Source organism: Plectropomus leopardus, chromosome 5 (genome assembly GCF_008729295.1).
Source record: "Plectropomus leopardus isolate mb chromosome 5, YSFRI_Pleo_2.0, whole genome shotgun sequence".
Classification (NCBI taxonomy): domain Eukaryota; kingdom Metazoa; phylum Chordata; class Actinopteri; order Perciformes; family Serranidae; genus Plectropomus; species Plectropomus leopardus.
The window spans coordinates 11174302-11200051 of NC_056467.1; the positions used below are offsets into that span (position 1 = coordinate 11174302).

Consider the following 25750-nt stretch of genomic DNA (forward strand, 5'->3'; position numbering starts at 1 on the left):
CTATGTTAGGTCCATGTGATCAGTGGGGGTGGTATTTCTCTGGTATTTCCCCCAGCATCATTCATCAAAAGTGAAGCTAGAAAATAATTTTTCTGTTTCCGGCGCGGCAGTTTGGCCTTCAAAATAAAAGCGCAGGTTTCGTCACCTTGAAGGGACTAGACTTAGACTTAGACACGTTTATTTATCCCACTTGTGGGAAATTCACTTGTCACAGCAGCCGTGTATACAGAAAATAAAAATATATGTAAAATATCAATATAGACAAAATCTAAAATATGAAATGTCCAATAGTGCAAAAAATAGGCAAAAAATAGGCATGTGTCAAGGAAAACAAAAAATGTACAGGTTGTAATACAAGACTACTGGGTGAAAAGCAGCAGAGCCCTTTTAGTAGTTCTAGTGCACTAAAAAGCAGGTACATATTTACAAATTAAAACCTGGCCCATTTGTAAATGTCGGAATTGTTAGACTGGACTAAAATACATTTGTGAGAAAGTTTCATACAGCAAATTAATAAAATGCCAAACTCCAAGCTCTTCTTTATGAGAATGTCTTTTCCATCCGCAAAAGCCACTGCAATACCTTAGGGGCTGTTTGTTGCTGATGAGTAGGGAGGGGGTGGTGCTAAATGGGAGAGGCACCTTGTTATTTTAAAGCACTAGGGAGGGAGGTTTTTTTTGTTTGTTTGTTTTTTGTTTTGCTTGGAGAAGTGAAATTCAACTTTGAATGGTCATATATATATATTAAATAACGTCAGGGCCCAAAAACCCTCAAATGACTTTAAAACATAGGCAGTATAAAAAGAATGACGACATAACAGCTTTCTGAAAGTGAAGCACTGGGTTGCAGTGGTTGCAGTGGTATAGAAACGATAGTATGTGAGGATATTATTTTGAAACGTCTAACAGGATGTTATAATATCATTCAGTATGTCTCATCACTTGGGGACCACCAGCAATGGATAAGCTAGGAGCAAATCGATAATGCTTTTATAAAACGTGTGAGGATGAGGGAAAAATTTACGAACACCAATAAACACACTGCAATCTTTGCCGAGTCCATTTTGTCAGGTGAGCGATTAACGTTACCGGAAGCTAGTTTTAGCCACCTTTGTGTGTTAGCATCCAATCCTCAAATCCATGCAAATTAGCCTTAACAATGACAATGACAGTGTCTGAAGCTAATGCAAATTTATCTTAAATTTGCAATAATTAAGAAAACACCACACACGTTGTAGGATTTCGCGAAGTCATTATTATCAACTAAAGCAGTTGTAACACTTCTCACTCGTTTGGTAGGCTACCTGATGGAGTTTGTTTTGCTTTTTCTCATGCAGACTCATTAAATGACAGCACGAGTCTCCACACATCTGTTATATGAGGTAGCTAGGCGTGTCAGACCTGCTTTCGTTAGGTCTGTTGCCAGAGTAAACACACATCTACTCACTCTGTGGAGGCAGCGGAAGCAACTGGAGGAGAGGTCCTGCAGCTGAGGGGGAGCAGGAAGCCGGCGGACAAAACCGGTATTTCGCCATGGCCACCGCGCGCTTTCCCGGGAAGAGTGCGGACGTGGCTGCCGCCAACTGGACAGCTCCGGTGCTGGGCCGACCGGTGTGTGTCAACGGGACGCCGTGGATCCTTTACCTGCTGGAAGAGTGTGTGGAGAATGTGTGGGAGTACTGCAGCGTGGTGATAGGACTCATATCCATGCTCTGTTTCCTGCTGTCCACTCTGCCGTAAGTAGCACAACACCTGTGATGTTAACCATTCTTCATCGAGTGTTTAATGTTGAGGTGAAACCCAGTTATCTGACTAAAACTGTTTGTGATTTGTCATTAAATACACTGTGCAGCAGAGGCTGACAGCCAAAACTGGCTGATGGAGATACCTCCCCCCTTAACCCTTTGAAAACTGAAGCTACATAAGTTTTCTTGTGCTGCTTTCAGACAGCCTTAACAAGCATAAAACATGGTGCTGAAAACACACACACACACACACACATATATATATATATGCTATATATGCTGCAAACTGGACAGCTCCAACGAAATTTCATTGCATAACCTGCAATGACAATAAAGGTCTATCTATCTAAACCTGAGAAAAATTGGTTTAATTTCTTTCAAATACACGAGGACAGAAGGCATAAGTACTTAATGAGAAATGTTTCTACAAACTGCAATAAATTAGTGTATTTAGAAAATTATTTTTAAAAAGCTAGGGGAAAATATGTAGGAGACAAAAAAGTTAAGGGGAAACTATGCTTCTAATTATCATAATTATATGTTTAAAAGTATTTTACAGAATTCAGTATATTTTTTTTTTTGTTTTGTTTTCCAAATTTTAATTTAATCTTTAATCTTTCTTGCAAATTTTGGCGCTCGGCAGGTCAAAAGTTAGGTGTACATATTTATACATGAATACACAAGTCTGGTATATGTTCACATTAACAACTGATAGAATTTTATATTTAATTTTATTAAAAAATTAATTCATCCTACCCATCTAGGCAGGTCTGCGAGGCCTATCGGAACGGTAAAGTGGAGGAGGCCATGTCTTTTGGCTTTCTGTTCTTCCTCTTCAGTGGGAGACTTGACCAGCTTTGCAGGCTGCTATCTCACCAGCCAGCTGCCTATTCAGGTAGGAATACACACACATGCACTCATCCTCAGTGTGCGTGTCTATAAACTCTGTCCTACTATTGTTTGTCCCTGGCAGATCTCAGTTGTAGTCATATTTAATTTCCTTTCTTGCCCCCTTGGTGAGTTATTACATTTTAAACAGCCTGTGCTCAGGTCTACGTACTGCAAATACTGTGTTCAAATTCACCGTTATCTTACCTGTTCTAAAACAAACATGAAAATTATGCTATGTATTGTTGCATGTTTAACCATTTTGTTGCCATTAGGTAGAAGAACATTAAAAGCATAATTCACATGGTTTTGAATTTTGGTGACTATGAGTTTAGATACCTAATTACTTTCAACTTTATTTAAATAAACAATGAATCATTCCTCAGACTTTTATCAGGTAAAGCTTAAACTAATGAGAGAAATGCTGTGTATTTATATAAAGTTTATGCAAGTATAAGGACAGTGTGCGGGAATTCTCTTCCCTTCAAGTATGGACCATTTCCTCCTATGCACCTGTCAACAGGTTATTGAAGGTATTCATGAGCGTCCACAATTTAGATGACTCTTGACCTGAATTGGTTGAATTTATAATTACCCCCTCATCTCAACAGTATTACCTAACAATCAATCAAAGCTTTTTCGTATTGTACCCAACAGTGTGAACTCATAACCAATAAGTCTATGAGTTATGTTGCAAATTATATTTTTGAAACAGATTGTGAAAGTCTGTATTTTCATGTCTCTCTTTCAGATTGTCACTGTGGTGTTCTACATCTTCACAGACCTGATCCTCATCTCTCAGTTTCTCTACTATAAGATCAAGAACAGCTCTAGCAGAAGTAAGCCCAAACATTTTCCCTGCTTGTCAGTTTAAACAGAGCTGGCAGGCGATGCCTCTGTGAGTCAGCCACATCGCGACCCTCAGGATTAATGTAAGGCCAACAATGAGGATGGAAATATTCCCTGCTGTTGACTCAACAGATGTTTAATTTGAAGTGCATGACAGCCACCCGCTGACTTCAGGGATGACAGGGACAGTTGCAGTTGTTATGTACTTAATAGGGGTTATCACCAAAGCCAAAAGAGCATAACAGTCTAATGATTCATAATGAGACTCACCCAAGACTGCACACTGCCCTGCATGTATACAGTGTGTATGTTAGTCTTGTTTTTATGCAGCCTTTGGTACTCACTCCTTGGCACTGATGCAGAAAAACTGAATCATGTCTCTTGCACTTGTCTAGTGTAAAACAACAGAAAATGACGTTATGTATGTCAGTGTCAGCTTAATTTCAGCTTATGTTGGGGTTTTTTTTTGCCTGTGCTTATCTTGACTGTCGGTTCTCTGTTTTGTGTTTGTGTGAGTGCTACAGAAAGCCCTGTGTTGAAGTGGCTGTGCCTCACGTGGTGTGGCGCTGCTACGTTAGTCCTCCTGGCTTTACCCAGTCTCATCATAGACAATAGTGCAACTTTAGACACCCAGGTAAGTAGATTGTTCGAAGTGTACTGTTGATATTTGAATCCATGTGTGTATATGTGCAGGTGCTAGATTTAGTTGTTCATAAATAAAATTTGGTTTGTTTTTCTCTGACAGTTTATTGGACACACAATCATTGATGTTTGACAAGAGCTGCAATGATTAATCAATTAGTTTTCAACGATTTAATTAATTGCCAACTAATTTGAAAACCATTTAATCAATTTGAGTATTTTGTTTGGGTTTTTTTTAAGAGGTCATCTTGGGCTTTAGGAAACACTGATCAACATTTTCAATATTGTCACATTTTTTATCGACCAAACAACCGATTGATTAATTTAGAAAATAATCGTAAGATAATCGCCAGTGAAAATAATCTTTTGATTCCCACTTTTGACCGGAGATTGCGGTTGTACTGTTTCTGTTGTAGTGCAACATTTTGACTCTTTCTCCCTCTTTCTCCTCATCTTTGTCAGAGTCCAACTACCTCTAAATCAGTAGAAATCACTGGCTATATATGTGGATACCTGGCATCTGTTTTCTACCTCTGCTCCCGTTTCCCCCAGCTCTATAAAAATGTAAGTGGAAATTTGTTGGTGTGTTTCAGTTGCCATGTGCAGTTTGTTTGGTTTGCATGAGAGCAGTGGCATCCTGACAGGAGATCTTGGACTGCTTTCTCAGGCTCTTGTCCCTGGGGCTCCGTGGAAAACTGCACTTATTATATGTTAGTTTGTCATAAAACGGGGACTGTGTGTTTCAAGGGAGAGGTGGGACTTGTGTGCTTGTGTTTACAGTATGTGTGTCAAAATAGGAACCAGACGTTGAAGACAATGCTGCTGTTGTGCTGGAGAAACATCCTGGCTCAACTGCAGCTATTAATCACCAGAGGGGATCTTCTCAGTATGGTGCGAGTGCCAGAGAATCTTCTGGGCACATACATACACACTCGCTTTCTGAGACTATTGTAAATCATTTAAGTAGGATTTGCCCTGTGGGAATTCCTACATGTTAAAACATGCTTGTTTTTTCAGCAGAAAGCCCCAAATAATTTCACTATATCATTCCAAGTGGCAAGTTGCTCATCTAGTTTGATGAATCCTATTTTTTATGACTACCTTCAGTATTACTATGAGACCTTTGGGGAGAGATTGAACTCAACAGGCAGTATAAAACTTTTTTATTCAGTTAAAGTTATGTTTCTTTGGTTTCACAATAATGGATGGATGCCCTCATTCCTGGTCACATATGATGCAAAGAAGTGATGATTGTTTTTCTGATGTGTTAAACGCAATGGATTACGCATCCTTCATGCAGCTTGAGCTGAATGACACTCTTGTTGTCTACAGTAGAATAAACTAGCAGTATAATCTCTGTAATATTTTCTTTTCAATGTCTGCAATGGTTAGTATCATTCCAGGGAATTTGCTGATGGCAGTAAAAGATAAAATTCCAATAGTCTTATCCGTTAATCTTGTTATGGTTGTCTATATCTGATTTGAGCCCAAGTACATGGAAGACAAATTTATTGTTAAGATTGAAACTGAAACTTACCTTGTGGTTAAAATATAGTACCACACCTATTCCCTTTTTTCTGACTGCATGTTTTCACCATTGACTGTATATAAAGGTAGACTATAAAAGTTTAGGCATACATGTGATGCCATCTTGCGCTGGTGACATAATTTGGAGACAAAATCTGCGCAGTAGTGATTGGGGACTGGAGCCAAGGTATCGAGGTCATTCCCATACACATGCCGCGCTCAGCGCTTTGAAGCCATTTGCCTTCAAATAAATAACTGAAGCCAAACTTATCAGAAATTTGAACACTTGAACAAATATCAACATAATAAGAACTACCTAAAATGACAGAAACTGTTTTTTGAAAAAAATTATTTGACATGTACTTTGTTTGTGTTTGTCCCATCTGCTAACATTAAGCTTAGGCGTTTATGACCTATACTGCAGCCAACCACCAGGGAGCAATCAAGATGTTTTGGCCTCACTTTTGGGATGTTGTCATGCCCTCCATCTTTATAATAAAGCCTGTTTTTCACAACAAGATGAAGCTCCAGTATTATCACAAAGCTAAATTAAAGTAGTGAAATACATACTGAGTAGATGAACATTAGTTCATTGCAGATCTTGCTGTATAGTCCGTTAACAAAGTACTGTAAACTCTATGTATTCTAGTTTCAGCGACAGTCTACAGAGGGCACCTCTTACCTGTTGTTTGCTCTGGCCATGATGGGCAATGGGACATATGGGTTGAGTGTCATCGTGGTCCTGCCGGCGCTGAAGGGCACCAAACAGACGTTCATCATCAAACATCTGGCCTGGCTCATCGGCAGCCTGGGAGTCCTCATACTTGACTTCTTTGTATCCTTTAAATCACAAGTTAAGCCACAAGTATATTGTCTGTTACAACCTCTGATAATACCTCCATGAGAAAACATGAGTCTCTTATTAGGTTATATGGTAATTTCATTTAAAGGTCCAGTGTGTAAGATTTAGGTTTATTTAGTGGCATCTAGTGGTGAGGACTGCAGATTACCACCAGCTGAGACTTCCCCCTTGATAGATTTCCTTCAGTGTTCATTGTGCAGGAGGTTTTTACCAGGACCTGAATTATCTGACCTGACCTGAAGGTCTCCTTCTCCCCAAAACAAAGCTCATTTTAATATAACAAAAATACAACAATCCTTTTTTGTCAGGTGATTATACTGTACATCAATGAAAACATCCTTATTATATTATATTCCATTTCTGTCAATATATCCCCCTAAATCCTACATGCAGGACCTTTAAGAGAACACTATATTGTTTAAATGAACATGTTTCCGTTTGAGCCTTAACCTAGTAAGGTGACTGCGCAATTCATCATGTACAGGAAGAACAGCTCCACCAAAAACAACAAACTACTCAGCATCCCAGAGGTGGAGCCTCTACTTTGTGACGATATGGAGCTGTCCGTGTTATAAGACAGAGAATGGACACCAGCATGGACCACACAGTCAAAACCGGACTGCCATGTCTACGGTTTGGTTTTGATCATTCTGTCTGTGGTCACTGACTCACTCAAAACAACTTCACAGAACAGACACTGCAGAAGCTTTGTAGGATGTACTTTTCTGCTTTTAAAAGGACAAAAATTGCAGACTCGTATATGGTTATCTGTGGTAATAGGACAGGAAAAGATACAGAAAGTGTTTGGTCTATACATTTTCCTGAACAACAGGGATCAGGTAAAATTAAGAACCCTAAGAAACATTTCTCCGGTTCTTTCTATGCAGGAAAGTTAGCATCAATAAATTTTTTCTTCTGGTTATAAGTACTGTAATTTATGATACATGTCTCCACTGGGATTTCTTGATTTTGTTTTGGATGGAATAACTGTGTTTTTATTGGCCACAGGGGACCATACACACCCAGAGGAGGAAGCTTAATGCCAGACGTCTCTTGATTTATGCAAGCTTTATGGAAGAATGAAGTGCCTGTTATATTTACACAGTTTTGATAGAGTAAATACTGCAGTAGAGAATTGCAATATTATGCTAAGATGAATGGCGTGAGATTTAAGTTTTCTTACTTGATTTGGTATTCGAGTGCAGAGTAACAAAAGAACTAACTAGGGCTGTAATGAAAACCAGATATTCGAATGACGAGACAGGACCTGCTATTCAACCACCCCAACCCAACTTTGGTAGGACTTGCATGTCTGTGAGAGAGAAGTGTGATAAAGAGGGGGAAGAGAAGGTGGAAGGTGCAATGTTTCAGTAATATATTAATAACACAAACATCACAGGTCGGGCCGCATCACTAGATGAAAACCAAGTACTTTACTAAAGTTGCTAGCCCTGAATAACCATTTACAATTTGTCTCAAATGTTCCTTCCCCTCATCGGACATCCATTTTAATTGCTTGAAGTGGGGATCAGTGGCTGTGCTGAGAACACTGGTTTTATTTGTGTCTGACAGCAGCAACTTCCTTTCTTTATCCTTCACCAGTTTAAAGGTGAAAAAAAAAAACATTTGAAAACCGATTTTGACAGCAAATACCACTGTAACATTGAGGCTTCAAAGCTTTACGGTCATGCTTAGAGCTAACAGTTTCTATGTGTGGGTGACAGATTTGGCGATTATCAGGGTTATTTTCCAGATGGTTAACTGTGGCTAACAGGAAATTGTAGTGAGCAACACATTAGAGTTCAAAGTTTGTAAGACATTAAATAGCTGGGATGTGAAGGTCTGCAGGTGGCCATTACTACTGTATGACCTAATTTGTATTTCAAAGTATTGTTGCATTTCTCTGCTGTATGGGCCAAGCTCTCTGCTGTACTGAAGAATCACATTGTTTGTGCCTTTTTTAAATATGTAGTAGTCTTAATATAAATGCACTGTAAATACATTTATTAACTAAGTTATTTTTTAATTAAGCTAGATTAATTAACTATTTACAGCGATTTATTTAAGCCACTTTTTGCAGTCAATGCAGTGAAACTTTTTTTTCTCATTACCTCTTCATGTTCTTAAATATGATCTGCCTCTCAGTGTTTTGAGCACTGTTAATTGTTTTCTTGTAACAGCCTCCTCTTTTGTAGCATCTTCATGACATTCAAAATATCCATTTTAAAAAACATGACTGTTTGATAATTTATTTTCAGATGCATCTAAGAATAGGAAGATTAATGAGATGTTATTGAAGACGTGTTAAAGTAATGAGGCTTAAAATTAGTTTGCACATTTAAGATGTGTTTTTGTTCTGTCATGTCTGCTTAAAGCAGAGATGCTGTTGTCAAGTCACATTTATTTTTAAAACGCCTTTTTCTTATTGTCGTTGTTCAAAGAGTAACACAAAACAAACCAGATGACAAAGCGGAGCAAAAATAAAATGGAACAAATAGTCATTGATGACGAGCATTTCAAGTTATTGGATATTAATTTAGATCATTAGAAAAACTATCAGTTAATCAGTGTTGTGCCAAATGTTGTTACAGAATATGTGTGTGGTGTTGTCATCTGGTCATTGCATAACTAAAGTACTGTACTTGCATAGGTTTGCAGATTTTTCTACCTCGTAGTGTGGACATGATTTATTTCTCCCAGTGTGCTTGAGGAGCTGGCTCATAATTGAAGCATAAATGTGTGGATCCAGTTTGTCTCTGCTTGAAGGGAAAATTAATCGAGCACACATTGCATCTAAAACTGTGAATTCTAACAGTTTATTTGTTAGCATTTAAACACGTTCATAGAAAATCATAGTTGTTAAGTATATGTTGGCCGTTGTATAGCCAGCTGGTTCTGTTTTTCAATGCTAAATCAGTCATCTGACGCAATAACATGGAATTGTGTGTATTTTGGGGGATTTCTTCTGACTTAGTTTACTGAGAGGGAAATTTATTTGCAATATATGTGATTAGAGTAAAAACAATTTCACAAATAAATTCAGTTTTTCCAAATTATTTTTGTATTGTCCAATTGATCCCTTTTAAATTTCTTCTAAATGAGTCTGATATACTTTTCAATCTAGCACAAAAAGTACATTATTGTATATATTATTACTGTATAATGTAGAATGTGTAGTATTTACAAGACTTGTTTTTACTTTAACACTATAGCTATGACATATTCATTTTCTCTAAGTATAATTTACACGGCCCATTATATTGTCATTTTAAGCTCTGTGCCCGGGTATGTCTACTGACAGTGTCTTCTGAAATTAACTGTATATAAAACCACTGTAATGTACAACTTGAATAAACTGCAATATACTGTATATCATTAGGTATTTGTTGTGATTAGAGGGAAAAGAAACTAGGGCTACACAATTATTTAATAAATCAGACATTTAGGAGCAAAATACATCATTTTCTATGAATGTTAATCATGTGTCGCATTAAGAATGCACGCTCTGTTCTTTTGAAGGCATGAGACACAACTTTTACACTGCTAAAATCATTACCATTGTTGAGGAGATAGTACTTACATGTAACTGGTTACTGTAATTATATCACAAGATGAATGTAAATGAAATCAGATACAGTTACTGAGAAAAAAATAAGTAATTAAATTACAGTTACTAATCAATCATAATGATGATTACGAAAGTGGTTACACATGATGGAAATATTTTCAGTAAAAAAGTTTATGTGCAGAATAAAACATTAATACTGCTGCTTTACATCTTTTTGCCGTGCAGGAATTCATTTGGCGTATTTTGGACAATGCAAGTTGAAACAAATTTGGGCCCAACATTCATGCACTTATGTTTTTAGGTCTTTTCAACTTTATTGCCCTGTTTAAAACTTTTGTTGGTAAAGTAATATATAAGTAATAAGTTACATGAGTTTGATGTAGTAACCAAAAAGTTACATAATTTATTACATTTTTAACAGCGTAACTAATAACCTACCTATTACATTTCAAAAGTAACCCTCCCAACACTGGTAATTACTACATGAAGGAAAATAACAGAAAAACATATTTTAATTTTAACAGCCACTGAATACTTAATATTTAAATTTAAACATTGAATTCATCCTATTAAAATATTTTTACTTTAAAAATACTTTAATTTTAGGTTCTGACACAGACAAATCAAACTTGAGCAACCTGAATCTATATATTATTTTTTAAATCTGAATTTGATTTCATAGGAAGACAAAGTGTTCAAATTTAGCTTTTGAATTGCAAATCAATAGATTTAATAATAAAAAATAAGGTACATGGTTTGTAAAGAAAAACATTTCAATGCAATAAATTTAGTGGTGATTAAATTTCAGAATGAGATAGTCATTTTGATACAGTCCTTATTCCATATGTAGCAGATATCAGTATAATTTAGCAATAATCATTGCTACTTTACAATTATTATTTTTTCTTAATTTGTTTAAATTTTTTATGGTCGTTCCTGGTGCTTGAAATCACTGCAGCATTACTCAAAGCTGTGTTCAGGGTGGCATACTGTATTATAATAAACCTGCTCATGTCTCTTTTATTCCTGAAGGTATTGCTTTGATTGCTCATTATTTGCATAGTATCCTAAAATGTTACAACGGGATTACAACAGGTCTCTGTAGTAGGGTAAACAGCCCTCCACCCTCAAATAACCAGCTCCTTTTTGACAGAACTCTCTGGCAACCAATTGATAAAATGTTTCCCTCTGAGGGCGGGAATAGGGAAATTTATGATTTTTCGGAGGAGGGACTTCCTTCAGAGTTGTACTCGGATGGCAGGCAGCTGCTGGGCTGACACGTAACTAAAGTTAAAGGTGCTATGGAGGCCTCGTCGGGGACTTGAGGTTTGACTTTCTTCATAATAAGCTTCTCTGAACTGTGTCGGAAAAGCAAACGCCTGCAAAGAGACACGGAGACGGACGCAGGAGTCGGTTTGTGCTGCATTTGAGCTGCAGAGCAGGAGTTTGACGGGAAGGCAAGCGAAAATCTGAGCGGCTACTTTGAAGTCAGAGGGGAGAGTTACGACTGGATGTGGCTATGCTAAAATGTTGTAAACACTGGGAAGTATTTGCACTTAACTCGTATTTGTGCTTGGAAATGCTCGGGGAGTGAGGGGACGGGATCTGCATCGGTCAGAATCAGGAGGTAAAAAGTTGGGTCGGAAGTTTCCAGCAGCAGAGACGGGGTTTTCTCGCGCAGACGGCGGGGAGGGGTGCGGGTCCAACATGGGAAGCGGGGTGTGCTCCCGGAGGCAGCGGAGGATCTTCCAGTGTCTCCTGCTGGTCACCGTGGTCTGCGGGATGATGTACGGGGGCATGATATCGTATGAGATGCACAAACAGCTCAAGAGGACGGAGGCGATGGCACTGAAGTACCAACAACATCAAGAGTCTCTGTCGGCGCAGCTCCAAGGTAAACACAGTGACCGTGGCGTGATTTAAGGCTGTGCAGGTGACAGAGGTGAGCGTGATAACTCGTTCTCTTTTTAGTGTGGCTAAACTCCGTAAACGTGCTTGTTGCCAAATGGTTACACATCTAAAAACAAACTTTTAAAACGATTCATTGCGAAACATAGTTCAGTTTGGCATACAGTTATCGCCTAAAAAACGTTTTCATTTCATTTCATTTTTCTTGTGTCATAATAAAATAAACAGTGGTTGTAGCATGCAGTGCCAAGCGTTTAGGATTGCAGAAGTACCTATTTGAAGGTGGGGATGTACGATATCGGATTTTTTGCAGATGTCAGATATGCCGATATATAACTTATTTGGCCGATAGTCAATATTGATATATCCCACCTCCCTACCCCCCACCCACCTAATTTTAGTAATCATCAAGTCTCTTTTTGTAATGGAATAACCATCATATTATGCATACTCTTATAGTGAAGGCCCACCAGCAGATGGAGACATAATATACAATACTTTCAAGTGTATGTAATACTCATTCATTGTGCAAAATAAGAAACACAGGCCTAATTCAACTTAAGGTTGATGTTTGGTACATGTCTACTTTGTTAATTGAAAAAAAAGGGAGGGGGGGGGGGGCAATATCTGTCAAAACCGATGGGATGAAGATATTATCGAGCATCCCTTTTTGAAGGTATACAGTTTTTTATTACCGTGTATATTTGCTTATCCACAGTATTGGGGAAAAATACAACTGGCTAAAGAATCTATTGTAATTAATTTGATACGGGAGACTTTTAACACTGACTTCAATTTTTAGAAAAATGTTTCAAGTTTTAGTTACAGTAACAAAACATTTGTTCAACTAAAAAAATCTGTTTTCCATTAATTTCATTCCTGAACAGTCCTTGTAACTGATAATAATCATTCTGTATTACTGTGACACCATGACACAACATTTTCACTGCGAGAATCTCATACCATTGCAACCCTAAACGTAACATTAAGTGATCCAAAGGTAAGAATGACTCCACTTAAAGAGTCTGTCTACCATCTGACCTACTGGATTGTAACTTAACTAGAGCAAAGCAGTGATTTACAAAGAGCCTGTCTTTGACCTTTGACCTCAGGTGGCCTAATCCAGTGGTAAACCGGGTTAAGGTCTGAGCAGATTGGGCTGTAAAGTTCAACAGAGAGTTCATTCGGCTGGACAGGCCTGCCCTTTGCATAGGCCTACTGTAAGACTGACATTAGACTCTACACACTACCCTGAAGTGAGGTTTTCTGCTGACTGGAGGTTAAAAAGACACACATGCACAGTACACGCACATAAACATACATTTGGTTTCAGTCAATGTGTCCTCAGGCTCACCTCAACAGTTTACAGATACTTTAAAGTCACAAGGTCAGTAAAAACAGCTGCTTCTGTCAGCCACAGCTGGAGGAGCAGAGGAGAAATATAGGTTAGAGTCAGAGTTAGTGTTACATTGTAAACACTAGGTATTGTTTTTTGTTGTGCGTGTTTTTGTTTTTTAACCATTTTTGGTATAAGCCAGCTGGGTACTGCAGCTGCATCATCCTGATATTGTGTGTTGTTCACGTACTAACGACAGAATGTTTTGCAGCACTCTTAATTTTGTGGCCATATTGTAATGTTGTCTAGTCTAGCATTTTATAGTCTCCCTATCAATAGCGTAGGTCATGCCATATAAAAGCTGGTTATATATTGAATGGTTACAGCTTGAAGTAAAATCATTTTGTGTGGTTTGCAAATGTTTTAGTTCCATGTTTACATACTTAACTAGTGTAAACAAACCTCTTATTGCAGCACAAAACATTGATAACTTATATGTAGTTGTGTAAAAACATGTTGAACATGAGGAGTGATAGCAGGTCCCAGTTGAGGTTACAACTGAAGATTATTTTAATTAAAAATATATATAGAATCATGTAAATTGCTAAGAATGTCCTGCTACAATTTCCTCAAACCCAAGTTTATGTCTTCAAGAAGTTTGTTTTGTCTAATAATGTAAAACCCCAAAATGATCAATTTAATTTAGCATAAGACTGTGAAAAAACACTAAATCCTCACAGCTTTGAGGCTACAACTTTTGAATGTTTAGTGTTTTTTCTTGAAAAATGATTGAATATAATTGATAATTAAACTAAGTAAGGAACAATTATCTGTCGACCTATTTATCAATGATTCAAATAATTGTTTCATCCTAAATTACAGTCCAGTGTTTCAAATTTTGGTTCATTTGTTTGTTTGGATTAGTTATTTTTTCTTTTACAGTATCTTTGGCTACATCTCAAAATGTGAGAAGATTCCTGCATTGTAAAGATCTCAACACAGAGTCACCAGTTGTTCGGTTACAGTCATAAAACGCTACTAAAACTACAACATTCAAACCTCAAGAGCTTCTTGCGTGTCCCCCTCTGCAAAAAAATGAACAGTCTTGCCCTAGAGTAACCTCCAAAATGTACTCCCTCCATATAAACACACTCTGCTGTGCTGACAGGATGTGAGGTTTCGTGTCATGCCATTATGCCATGAGTTTAAATTTAACAGCTGGGCGGAGAGCCCACTCCTATATGGCTTCATGTTTTTAGGACAAGATTTGTGCCCACATCAGGAAGTCAAACAGCGCGTCAGGGTTTAAGCCCAGACTGTGGACCTGTTAATTTAATGCAGCCTTTGATCCACCTACCCAGCAGTTATAACACTCAATCGCTGTCCACAGCTTGGTCCAGCAGACCTACTATGAAGTTGCTCTGAAGCTCTTACCTATCAGGTTTGCATGTTGCACATAAGCCTCTGTTTTGATGTCACAAAGAAAGCTTTTATTTTCATTGTACAAGTAGGCTACAACAACATTTGAAAGTGCAGCTTCTGAAACAGTGCAAGTATTAAACATGTACACAAAGACTCAAACTAATGAAATAAAAGGCAACCGGACAATAAATAAAGGGCATTCTGTCAATAGTATTAAACTGTTTAACTTTAAATCTGATTTAAGAACTTTTGGTTGTAGTTGTTGAGGCTTCCAAGTGTGGAGCCTTGTATGAAATATATACTTTTTTTTGCATATCATACTTTTTATGGTGTTCATGTCTAAGACAAAGATAGTTGGGTGGGGGCGGACGGATGTCCCACATTTAACAACATAAAGGAGGACAAGAATCCCACTGAATATCCCTTCCTTTGAGGTAAGCGACTTCTTTTTGTCAGTTTTAGGTCGACGCTATACAAATGGATCCTGTTTCTTGTTTCAAACAGCTGCAGTAAATCTGATGTATTGAGAAACACAGAGCATAACAGTATAATGTGTCACTTTAAATGAAGTGGATATTGCTTAACTCCATTCCTCTCAATTTGTGCACCACACCCTTATTCTCATTGTGAAGCAATGGGTCATTCAGTGATCACAAGGCCCAGGCCACTTGATATCCATGGCTGACTGTTGATTGCTGTTTTTTTTGTGTCCTATATTTAGAGGTGGGCCATAGCTTGGGGCCTGTCAGCCGGCCATATTGATTCACTGTCACCCATTATAACCACAGGCTGGCAGTTGTCAATCATTTAATAGGATCAACTGGCACTTCGTGGTTTTGCGTGCACTCTGACAAATGTGTGTGTCGTCCCCCCCGCCCCCCTTCCGATCTGGCAACCCAGGAACGTGTTACCAACGCATACGTTCCTGGGTTACCATTGTTTATAATTTGCTCAATCAAATGGGATAATTGTAGCTATCTCTAAATGAGTGTTGTAATATTTTTACATCACCAGCTCTGTTGTTGCCTGCTGTTTATTGAAATGAGGACTCTCATCTCAACAGCTGAAAAGGTTTGTTTTTGTCCATAGGATAAAATAAATATTATTATATTAAATAATATTAAAATCAAATCACATCTTTGATTTTATCATTTGTTACTGGGATTTTTGTAAGACTGTTGGATCAGGGGTCTCAAATGTCCAAATTTCTCTGCCCTTCAACAGTCCAAGTCCATTATTTACTTGATGAATAAGTGAGTTTCTCATCAGGTTCCCACCTGCTTGAGCTGTGGAAACTCAAACCACCAAGCTTTTGTCATCTGAGTAACTTTTGTGTTCAAAAACCACCAATTTCTGTGTAGTTTTATGAGTTTACTGGGTAGAAAGAGATCTACGGAAGAGGATTAGGGCCACATGAGAAAAAAGTATTTTTGAGTTATAGCTTAAAGTCAGAATTCTGAGAATAAAGGCAGACTTTAAACAGTTGTGGCCATAATCTTCTACCTTAGATACCTGTTGGGGTTATTTTTTCGAGTAGGAGTTAGAAATTAGGCTGCAGGAATTTCCATCAAAAGAAGAAGTTGAAAGCCACAATGTGTTTTGTGGGAGCTTTGCACAAGTATTCCCTGCCTGCTCCTATAAGAGAAAGCAAAAATATCTGCTATTGTTTATACATATTTCGTTTCTGTGACCTGATATGTGATCCTGGATCAGCCCATGTACTGTGTATGTTTCACTCTCAGGATTGACTTCAGCGAGTCAGATTACCCATTGAATACAGTATTCATTCTTTAAGGTGTTCAGTAAGCTCTTTGATGATCACCCAGGTAAAATAGATACAGCACACGTAGAGCATTCCTAAAACAGGGTGTGCATTATTAGAGTAAGTTAAGATCTGTATTCAATCTCTCTCTGTCCTTATTTGAATTGGTGTCCTGTGTTGGTATCTTTTTGTGTATACACAAAGGTGGGAGTGTGAATACACACAAACACTCCTCAGGACATCTTTGAGTTCATTTCCTTATTTGATTGATAGCATTCACAGCGCAAACCAACTCAGCCAAATCTAACCAATCTAGTCCACATCTAGACCAGTTGGCCAGTTAAGGTTACCACGATAAAGAGCTCCCTTGTTGTTGCTCTGTCGATGCACTTTAACCACACCTCAAGGGAAACGCTCCATTGGTCTAAGGGGAAAGCCTCAAACAATAAATGTTCATTCTCATGTTTTGAACAAGATAAGGGTTGGTGAAGAAGCTCTGGGAAATGTTGTTTGTTTTTAGGAATAGTCTGTACTACACTCTGAATTTTTTCCTGATGGAGCCTTTTTTTAGGTCATTTTTAGGCTGCAGTGTGTGATGCTGTCATAATGTAGTAGTTTATGCATAATCTGTAGGAGATGGGACAAGATTTTGGTATGGGAAGTGTTCTGTTTTTTTTTTTTGTAGTCCCTTTGTAGTCTGAGTAGTATTGGCCAATCACAGTAAACAAAAGGTAAAAAGTCCATGTGGAGAGGCAGAAATTATTGGCTGAAATGTAGTCTTGGAGCCCACTGGCTATGGTGTGACAATGATTTGACGAAGAAATATATCATACCTTCTCCTGTCATGTTTTGTAAATACTCGTTTATGAGAGGCACATTAAGTTTCTGTATAAAATGCACTTTGTAAATTATGACTCTGACTTAGTGGATTTTAATAATTCAAACACGTTCAAATTGCATCCGTTTTTAGACTGTAGCCTCTTTGTAGCTATTGCCCTGCTTGTCCATGTTGTCCCCCAGAGAGAGGGTGTGTGTGGGTGTGTGTGTGTGTGGTGTGGCCTGAACGGAGCTGAGCTAAGAGCAACATTGCCTCATCTTTGGCACTTCTCACTGCTGAAAGGGTACAAAGCCTCCAACAAGTAAAATAAAACCTCCCTAATCTCATGTGTCTGGACCTCCATCTGATCAAGCTCAAAGAGGTTTGTAGAAACTCATGCAGTCAGTTCAGAAAGAGGCTTATTGGAAGTTTGTTGGATTACATCCATTTTTATAGGTATTAATCCTGAAGGTCACATGCTACCTCTGAAACGGTTGTATAAAACGTATTGTCAATACTGGAAACACTCAAACTGGTCATGACAGCGTCCAATGATGGCTTTCTAATTACAGTCTCAAAACTAAACAAACAATAAAAAGAAAGATACAGGAATAAATTCAAAGTGCACAAAATACATGTATTTATATGATATGAGCTCAGATATGATATTCAGAATTGAGATTTGAATCAAAATATACATTTACAGTTTTGCCATAGGCTTGATGATGTTGGCAATGGCACCAAGATATTTCTTGATCTGTTAGTACAACTTTTCAAGGCCAGTACACGACTCTCATAGTTCTCTGAAACTGTTTAAAGAAAATTTACGGACGTCCAATCTTTCACATCTTCTAGACCAGGGGTCATCAACCTTGGGCACTAGTGCCATCACTGGCTTAACCAATGACACCTGAGCAGTGAGTTTGATAAAAAGTGAAAACATTATGTGCAGCAGATAGCTGATTTTAAAAAAAGCCACAGTTTTACACAGCCTAATGAGAGCATGGATGTGAATGATGTTTTGCAGTTAGACAAGATACTGTAGTATGACTGTTTTTTTAACCCAACAGGACATATCAGAAGGGTTACTGGGCTTTATTGGGACATCTGGGTGTCATCTGCATAACAACGACATGCAGCACTATGTCTGGGTATGATTTGGCTTGAGGGGAAGCACAAACAAGGAATACAAGATTAGTCTTAGAATTGCACCCTGGGGCATGTATGACGTCCACTGTTTCAAGTCTCAAGGCTACACTTAGCAAAATGAGAATGGAGGAATCTCTGACATTTAAAGTCATTAAAAAGTCATTTGTGATTCTGAGAAAGGTGGTGTCTGTGCTTTTTCTAAAAATCTTTCTGTTTGACGGCTTTCAGAAGCTGTAATGAAATTGTATCTTCTAAGATAAATTCTGTAAACGGATTTTTGGAAACTGGCCTGTAGGCATTGTAGACGGAGGAATCAAAGGCAGGTTTTTTGAGAAGAGGCTGACAGTCTTGAAACAGCCAGGGACACAGCTGTTAGAAAGGTAGAGAGTATTTACTTTATGAAGCCAACAGAAGACAACTACATTCCAAACTTCTAATAAAAATTTTGCGGGCATTACATCAGCTAGACTGAATGAGGGTTTCAAATGCAGCACATTGTTCACTAGTCTGTCATAGGAAACTGGGGTGAAATGGCTGGAAATAGGATGATTGGGGTGAGACATGTCTATAAAGGAAACACGAGGGGAAATGTTGGACCTAATACCTTCAGTTCATACAATGAAAAAATGCTAAAAACCAAGAGCACTTATCACCAGGTGAGTTCAGCTATTTTGGGTTGTCTGAATTTAAGGTTTATCCTTTACTTGTTTTGGTGACCGTTACCGCAATACACCCGTAATACTAAGTCTGAGTGTCATTCTTTCTCTTACTGTGTGTGTGTGTGTGTGTTTTCCTTCTGTCCCTTTTAGTTCTATTTATCTTCACCCTGTTTTTGTCTGTCTCATCAGTTTTCCTCTGGTTCATTTTCAATCTCCCTTTTTTTGTGCTAATTCTCTGTGCTCACATTTGCTACTTTCTCCAAAGCTCCTTTACCGTTCTCCTTGTAAGTTTTGTCATCCCAATGAAATTATTATGAGATTGTGTGTTGAACAGTTTATCTTGAAATCTGCTGAGTTGGCACTCAGAAGGAAGAGCAGCCACGTCATTAGTTAGACTGCCCAGCCCCCCAACCCAAGGCAAGAGAGTCAGAGAACATGTGAGAAACTGAAAAAAAAGCGATTTGGGTTTGTTTGTTTTTTGGGGGGGGGGGGGTTGAGTCAGAGGCTGGCCCGCAACCACAACAAGGAAGTAGGCCAGAATAACTGAAATAGACTGTATTTTTATTTTTAAGTAGTAGCTATCACCATAAAGCATTTGTAGATTCAAAACAATAATACTGCACTTGTCAACTTGCTAATCAAGTGTAGTAAGCCATTAAGGTGTGACACTCTCATCTATAATAACTATGTATTCCTAAAGGGGTACTTTGCCATTATTTTCATCCAGGATTGTATCAAAACATTGTGGGTAGCATGTGTAGTTGAACTGAGGTAAATTTATCTCCATTTTACCAGCACCCACACCCCCCTGCTCATCTCCCTGATCAATTAGCGGATTTTAGCAATTGATTTTAGCTGGCTCATGGGCTGTTACTGGAACCACAGATTGTACTGCATTTTCATATGCCTGCTAGCATGGACACAAAGAGTGTAGACATGGATCGAGAGAGAGACCTGTCCCTCTTATCCCTCTCTCAAACTCAGATCAAACTGTAAAACTAAGAAGTGCTGATCAAATACGAACCAAAATTTTTTGCATGCATTGCCTATTTCTTGTCTGAAATTTCATCCATAAACAAATTTTAGCTAATTGCTTAACTGTTGCATGAGATTGATGTTCCTGTTACATCACTCACAAGCAGGAGCGTATATTTGTTAAGTGTGGCACAGTGCATTCTAGTAGTTTCACAGTTTTACAAAAACAAAAGTAGTAAAATACTTCAAGTGTTGTTGAAATCCAGCCAGTGATCAAAGTGTAGACATACCAATGAACTGAAAGTTTTTTGTTCTCTGCAACAACTTTGCACTTACAATACATGCATAAGTGCAACAAAAGTGAGTTTACAGCAACAGAGATGGTTATAGGTTTTTGTGTAAGAAAGAGCTGTGTCATAAGCCTTCACAGATCAGATATAGTCAACAGCATAGATAAGGATGAGAGTGGATGTGTGCTTGGAAACACGACGGACCACCAAAGAAAATCTGGGGGAGAAAAGCTCAATGTGACAAAAAATTTGAATGAAAGTTCATATTTTAATTAAGTAACTTGCATATTGATTTTTTAAAGACATTGCATTCCATTCTGAGTATAACTAGGACATGTTTCGATGTTTGCTGTTAAAATGCTATCACTATAAAATGTTTTTCTTTTCTTCCTGTATCTCTTAATCCATCTCTGCTAATCTTCCTTCCTCTTCTGTTTCTTTTGGTGGTTACTTGCTCCATCCTCCCTTCTGCCAGAATATGTACAGTCACACAAACACGGGTACACACTGAGCCTCGATAGTCTGTTTTAGACTTACAGGAGTTTTCTAGAAACTCTGTTCAATAGATTGGCCATCATCAAGTCTTCATTTTGAAAGGACATATGTAAGAATGAATAGATCAGGTAAATGGAGCAAGTCAACAAGAGGACAAAACTCTCTTGCAGCATGCAAACCTGCCAATAGCTATTAATTTGTTGCATTGTTTGTGTGTGTAACTATCTGTTGTATCCTTTTCAGACCACTGTATTATGCTGTGTTATCTCCATTCTGTGGTCTGCTGATACAATGGCCCTAATTCCCCACAGGGATTATTTCCATTTCATTTGATTTAATCTTGATGGAAAAGAAGATGGAAAAATGGATAGAATAAAAGATCTGTTGACAGTTTGTGGAGTGTATGAGGACAGCTGGAGAGATTAGGAGTGAGTGTAAGAGCTAAAGCGGGATCTCAGTGCAAATAAGCATCAATTCTCCAAAATTCTCCTTTAATCTCATATACTTCCTTGTGATTGTATGAGTGCTTGTGGTAGACGCCACCCACAAGGCACAGAAGAAGCCTAAAACCAAACTTCTGGTATTTGTAAATACTTGTGGACCACCAGTCTGGTGAGGAATACCACAGCTTTCTGCCGATGGAGGAGCTGTCATGTACTGAGATCACAGAATGGTTGAATAAATATCACGCCTGGCTCTCATATTAACCAAAATATTCACATCCTGTTCCTCTCTAAAATGAATGTTTAAACATTTGTGAGTGTATATGTTTTCTGCAGTATAATTATTTGTATTACAGCTTTGTTTTTGTTTAGTTTACCTTCCACCTGGCCCAAACAGAGCTCAAACCATTTACTAAACCACTTTCTGTTCTCTCTCCATCTCCTTCTCTTCATGTATCTCCTCTCTTTTCCTCCCTCTCTGCTTTATATGTGCAGTGGTGTACGAGCATCGCTCCAGGTTAGAGAAATCTCTTCAGAAGGAGAGATTAGAGCACAAAAAGGCCAAAGAAGGTGAGAAAAATAACATCTATGCTCAATTCTGACTAAAGTAGACTGCAATAAACTGTATTATCTTTGATGTTTATTGTAAATCACCTATGACCATAGCATCTGCCTAATGAATGTAACATGCAGATAAATTGTAATGTGATTTAATGTAATACCATTATTTAACAATTTTTTACTAATCTTAAAGGAATAGCTCACCAACAAAATCATCACTTGTATATCACTTACTCAATGCTACACTTAGTTAATGAAGAAAACCTGTTATTCTCACATGCCTCCACAATGAAGAAAAATCTAAAAACAGACAGTTGATAAATGGGTGTAAAAATGGGTCATGTTTAACAACAGCAGAACCATATCAAAGCATTACAAACTCTCACACGACTCATGCAGTATAATCCAAGTCTCATTTATCCATTTCAATGCTCAGTATTTCCCAAAAACATGCGTTTTCTACACGTACCTATTAAATAAAAACACTTCGGCAGAAACAGTATTTCACAAGAGCAGCGTTTGTGTGCTAGCACACAACAGCGTTTGTGTGCTACTCATATGTGACATAGTTTTAAATTGCCACTGTTTGGAAGGTACAGAGCATGCAAGTGAATACATGAAACTTGTATTATATTGCACAAGTTATGTGAAAGTTGTAAATAGATGCTTTGAATTTTCAACACAGCCCCTTTTAATCCAATTCAAAAATAATTTTCTCTGTTTTTTGACTCCTCGTTCAACTTGGAGATAAGCAAGAAAAAGGTTTTCTTTAAAATTCAATGCAACATGTGGTGAGTAATTGATATAAAAATAATCATTGTGTGGGTGAGGAATTCCTTTTAACATTTTCACAACGCCATCTGCAGCAGCTGAGCTGTGTAAATGTATTATGGTATGGGTTTTTTATTTTGCAGCAAGGTGATGTGTAAGAGGATTTATGATTCAGGGGCGGTGTGTCATTTTTGTGAATAGACTGATATATAATGAATATGTGGGTTGGAGTTTTTATGCAGTTTGTAAGGCATCAGAATGAAGCTTGTGCCCACATACGTCAGCATAAATGTTGTAGTTTTTCTTCCACAAAAGCAAGTTATTTCTGAAGTTAGCACACAGTTTCCTTTACATTGGTTAAAATTAAGTTTGTCTTGTAAAACAAGTAAGCTTGAACTGTGTTGTTTCTGGGCTTTTTTTTTTGTTTTTTTTTTAGATTATTTGGTTTATAAGCTTGATGCACAACAGTCACTCAACAAGGAGAAGGTATGTTTCCACACTTAAACCACCTCTGCTATGAATGTCATCATTTAAAATTGTCTTTGAACGTACTTCTGTGGACTTTTATATAGTTCAATCTGTCTCTCATTACTTGACCATTGTTTTCAGACAGCATGCATTGCTTTGTTTAATACTGCTGCTACAATTGCCACTTTTGGCTATGATTCATCTCTTCACCATTATGTTTTGACAGCCTGAGGCCGAGCTACAACGTCACTAGTCTCGATTTGCTCAGTACCTGCTGAAGTATGAACAGTTTTCATGCCTTTTATTTTTATGCTCAAACAGCAAGAAGCCAACAGCAGACTCAATTCTCTACAAGTGCAACATCAGATGCTGAAGGTATAAATCATTATAATCCCCCATACACAACCACATCTTTACACAGTAGATTTCATTATTGTCATTGACACATACACAGACACCCTCATATTTAACCTTCTCTCTTCCTGTCACCTTTTGCTCACACACACACACACAGTCAAACACACACACACGCTGACCTTACCACATGACATCCTTCCTCTTTGTGGTGTTAAGTTTCTGTGTGTGTTTGTGCATGTGTGTGCGTGCTTTGAATATATCAGGGTTCACGCAGATCTTAAAAAAGTTAAAAGGCATTTAATTCCTTGATCTAAACAAGTTTTCAATAGGTATTGAAATGTATTAAATTAATCTTTCAAAAGAGATTAGAATGCCAAGATATGGGAAGCCGGATTTAAAAAAAATTTAAAAATTCTGACACTGTATTGTAAAATAATTTTTAAAAGTAGTAAACTAACATCTGCCTCTTGCATCTCACAATAGCAGAATTAACAACACTCAAAATTTGTTTCCGGCCAAGATTCTCAGAGCAGATGATCTACTGCGTGCTATCGAGCTATCCATGTTCCCAGAACGACACGCAGAAGTGCAAATTCAACAAATATTGGCCATTAAACCAAGATTTTGCAGCATGGCTGAAACTGGTATAAGACAATGCATACAAAGCTCTGTGCTTTTAATGCAAAAAGGTTCCCAAACTTGGCATGATGGAAATCAAGGCAGAAGAATCCCACACACAAAGTGAGACACAAAATCAGCAAGAAAACATACCAACAAACATCAGATATTGCCCAGTGTTGTTCTATCCTTGTTTCTACCACTCCTCCATCCCTATTGCTGATACCAGAACCAGGGTCAGCAGCAACACATCTCCAAACAAGGCACGGTGGAGTCTGAAAACAATAACAAAACACCAATCATACAAGTCAAATGAGGGAGTAGGTGACCTATTCTGTGCAGTGTTCCCAGTCGCTGACATATGTCGGTTCACAATTTCTTTTACCTTCAATTTTGGTTATTGTAAAATTGGTCTTAAATTTTATTCAGTGTGGCAATAAAAAAATGTAAAAAGTTTTAAATCTAACTTGCCTTAAGCTGAAGGAACCCTGATATATGCTTTACATATTGTCATATGATGACAATAGACTCCTTTCTGTTTCAGAACCAGCATGACGACTTAAAGAAGCAGTTTTACGATCTGCAGGAACAGCACCAAGTGCAGGGCGAGGACCACAGTCGGCTGCTGGATGAACACAAAGAGCACTACGAGAAACTGCAGCAAATGAAAGAAGTGGAAATCTCCCACCTCAAAGGTACAGATGGTTGCATGACCTCTCAGTTACACATTTACAATGTACAAATGCAGTGTAGCGTTCTGTATTAATCTTAAACATTCAGTCATTAAACATTCTTACTGTGTCTCCACCTTCTGACATAATGAAATATTGCATGTCTGAAGTATAAGTGCTTTATGTGCAGACTTTTAGATCTGCATTAGAAAATGTTTTATTGTACCATTCAGTATGTAGTTAAAACTGTCCTCTGCCTGAAGCCTTTGTTACTTGGGACAAAATTACCATATTGCAGTAAGATATTTACTCTGTGGTTAGTGCTTCGGGTAACAAAAGTGGGATCAGAATTTGTAACACGAGTCATGAGTAAAAACAAGAAATTTTAAAAATGCAAAATGTTCTTATTATTTCTGCAGATGTTTTGCTGTAGAATATTGCTCGTTTCACATGTTAACTGTTTAGATGCATACTTTCTGTAAATGTGTTTGGTGTTTGTGATGGCAGATAATGTATATAACCTGAGGGAGGAAAACAAACAGCTGAGAAAGGCCCACCATGACATTCACACACAGCTACAGGATGCACAGGTGAGACTAAACCTGACCTATTCAATTATTGCGTTATTTTTCTCTCTCTCACACACACACACACACACACACATATGTACACAAACACACAGTAAGAAAAAGAATGGGACTCAGACTTGGTATTAAGGTGTACTTCGGTAACTAATGTTCACTTTAACTAGTAAAGGACAAATATTAAATTCAAACTGACCGAAATAGCTGAACTTATTTGGTAATGTATGCTCTTGGTTTTTAGCCTTCGGTATTAGGTTCAAGATTTCACCTCCTATTTCCTTTATAGACCTGTCTCATCTCAGTCGTCCTATTTTCAGTCATTTCACCCCGGTTTCTAATGACAAACTAGTGAACAATATGCTTCATTTGAAACCCTCATTTAGT

General features: G+C 37.9%; 1 protein-coding gene and 1 pseudogene across 1 annotated transcript in view; both read left to right on the plus strand.

The window, feature by feature from the left end:
* The first annotated feature begins 954 nt into the window (after positions 1–954).
* LOC121943611 lies at positions 955–8444 on the plus strand (annotated as a pseudogene).
* Positions 8445–11342: 2898 nt separating this feature from the next.
* golim4a (golgi integral membrane protein 4a) overlaps positions 11343–25750 on the plus strand; it is a 28431-nt gene continuing 14023 nt past the window's right edge. Inside the window, exons 1-6 of the mRNA XM_042487239.1 lie at positions 11343–11974; positions 21832–21906; positions 23105–23154; positions 23458–23511; positions 24656–24806; positions 25290–25372. Of these exons, the coding sequence (XP_042343173.1) occupies positions 11788–11974; positions 21832–21906; positions 23105–23154; positions 23458–23511; positions 24656–24806; positions 25290–25372 (600 nt within the window). The 5' untranslated portion in view covers positions 11343–11787. The remainder of the gene's footprint in view (positions 11975–21831; positions 21907–23104; positions 23155–23457; positions 23512–24655; positions 24807–25289; positions 25373–25750) is intronic.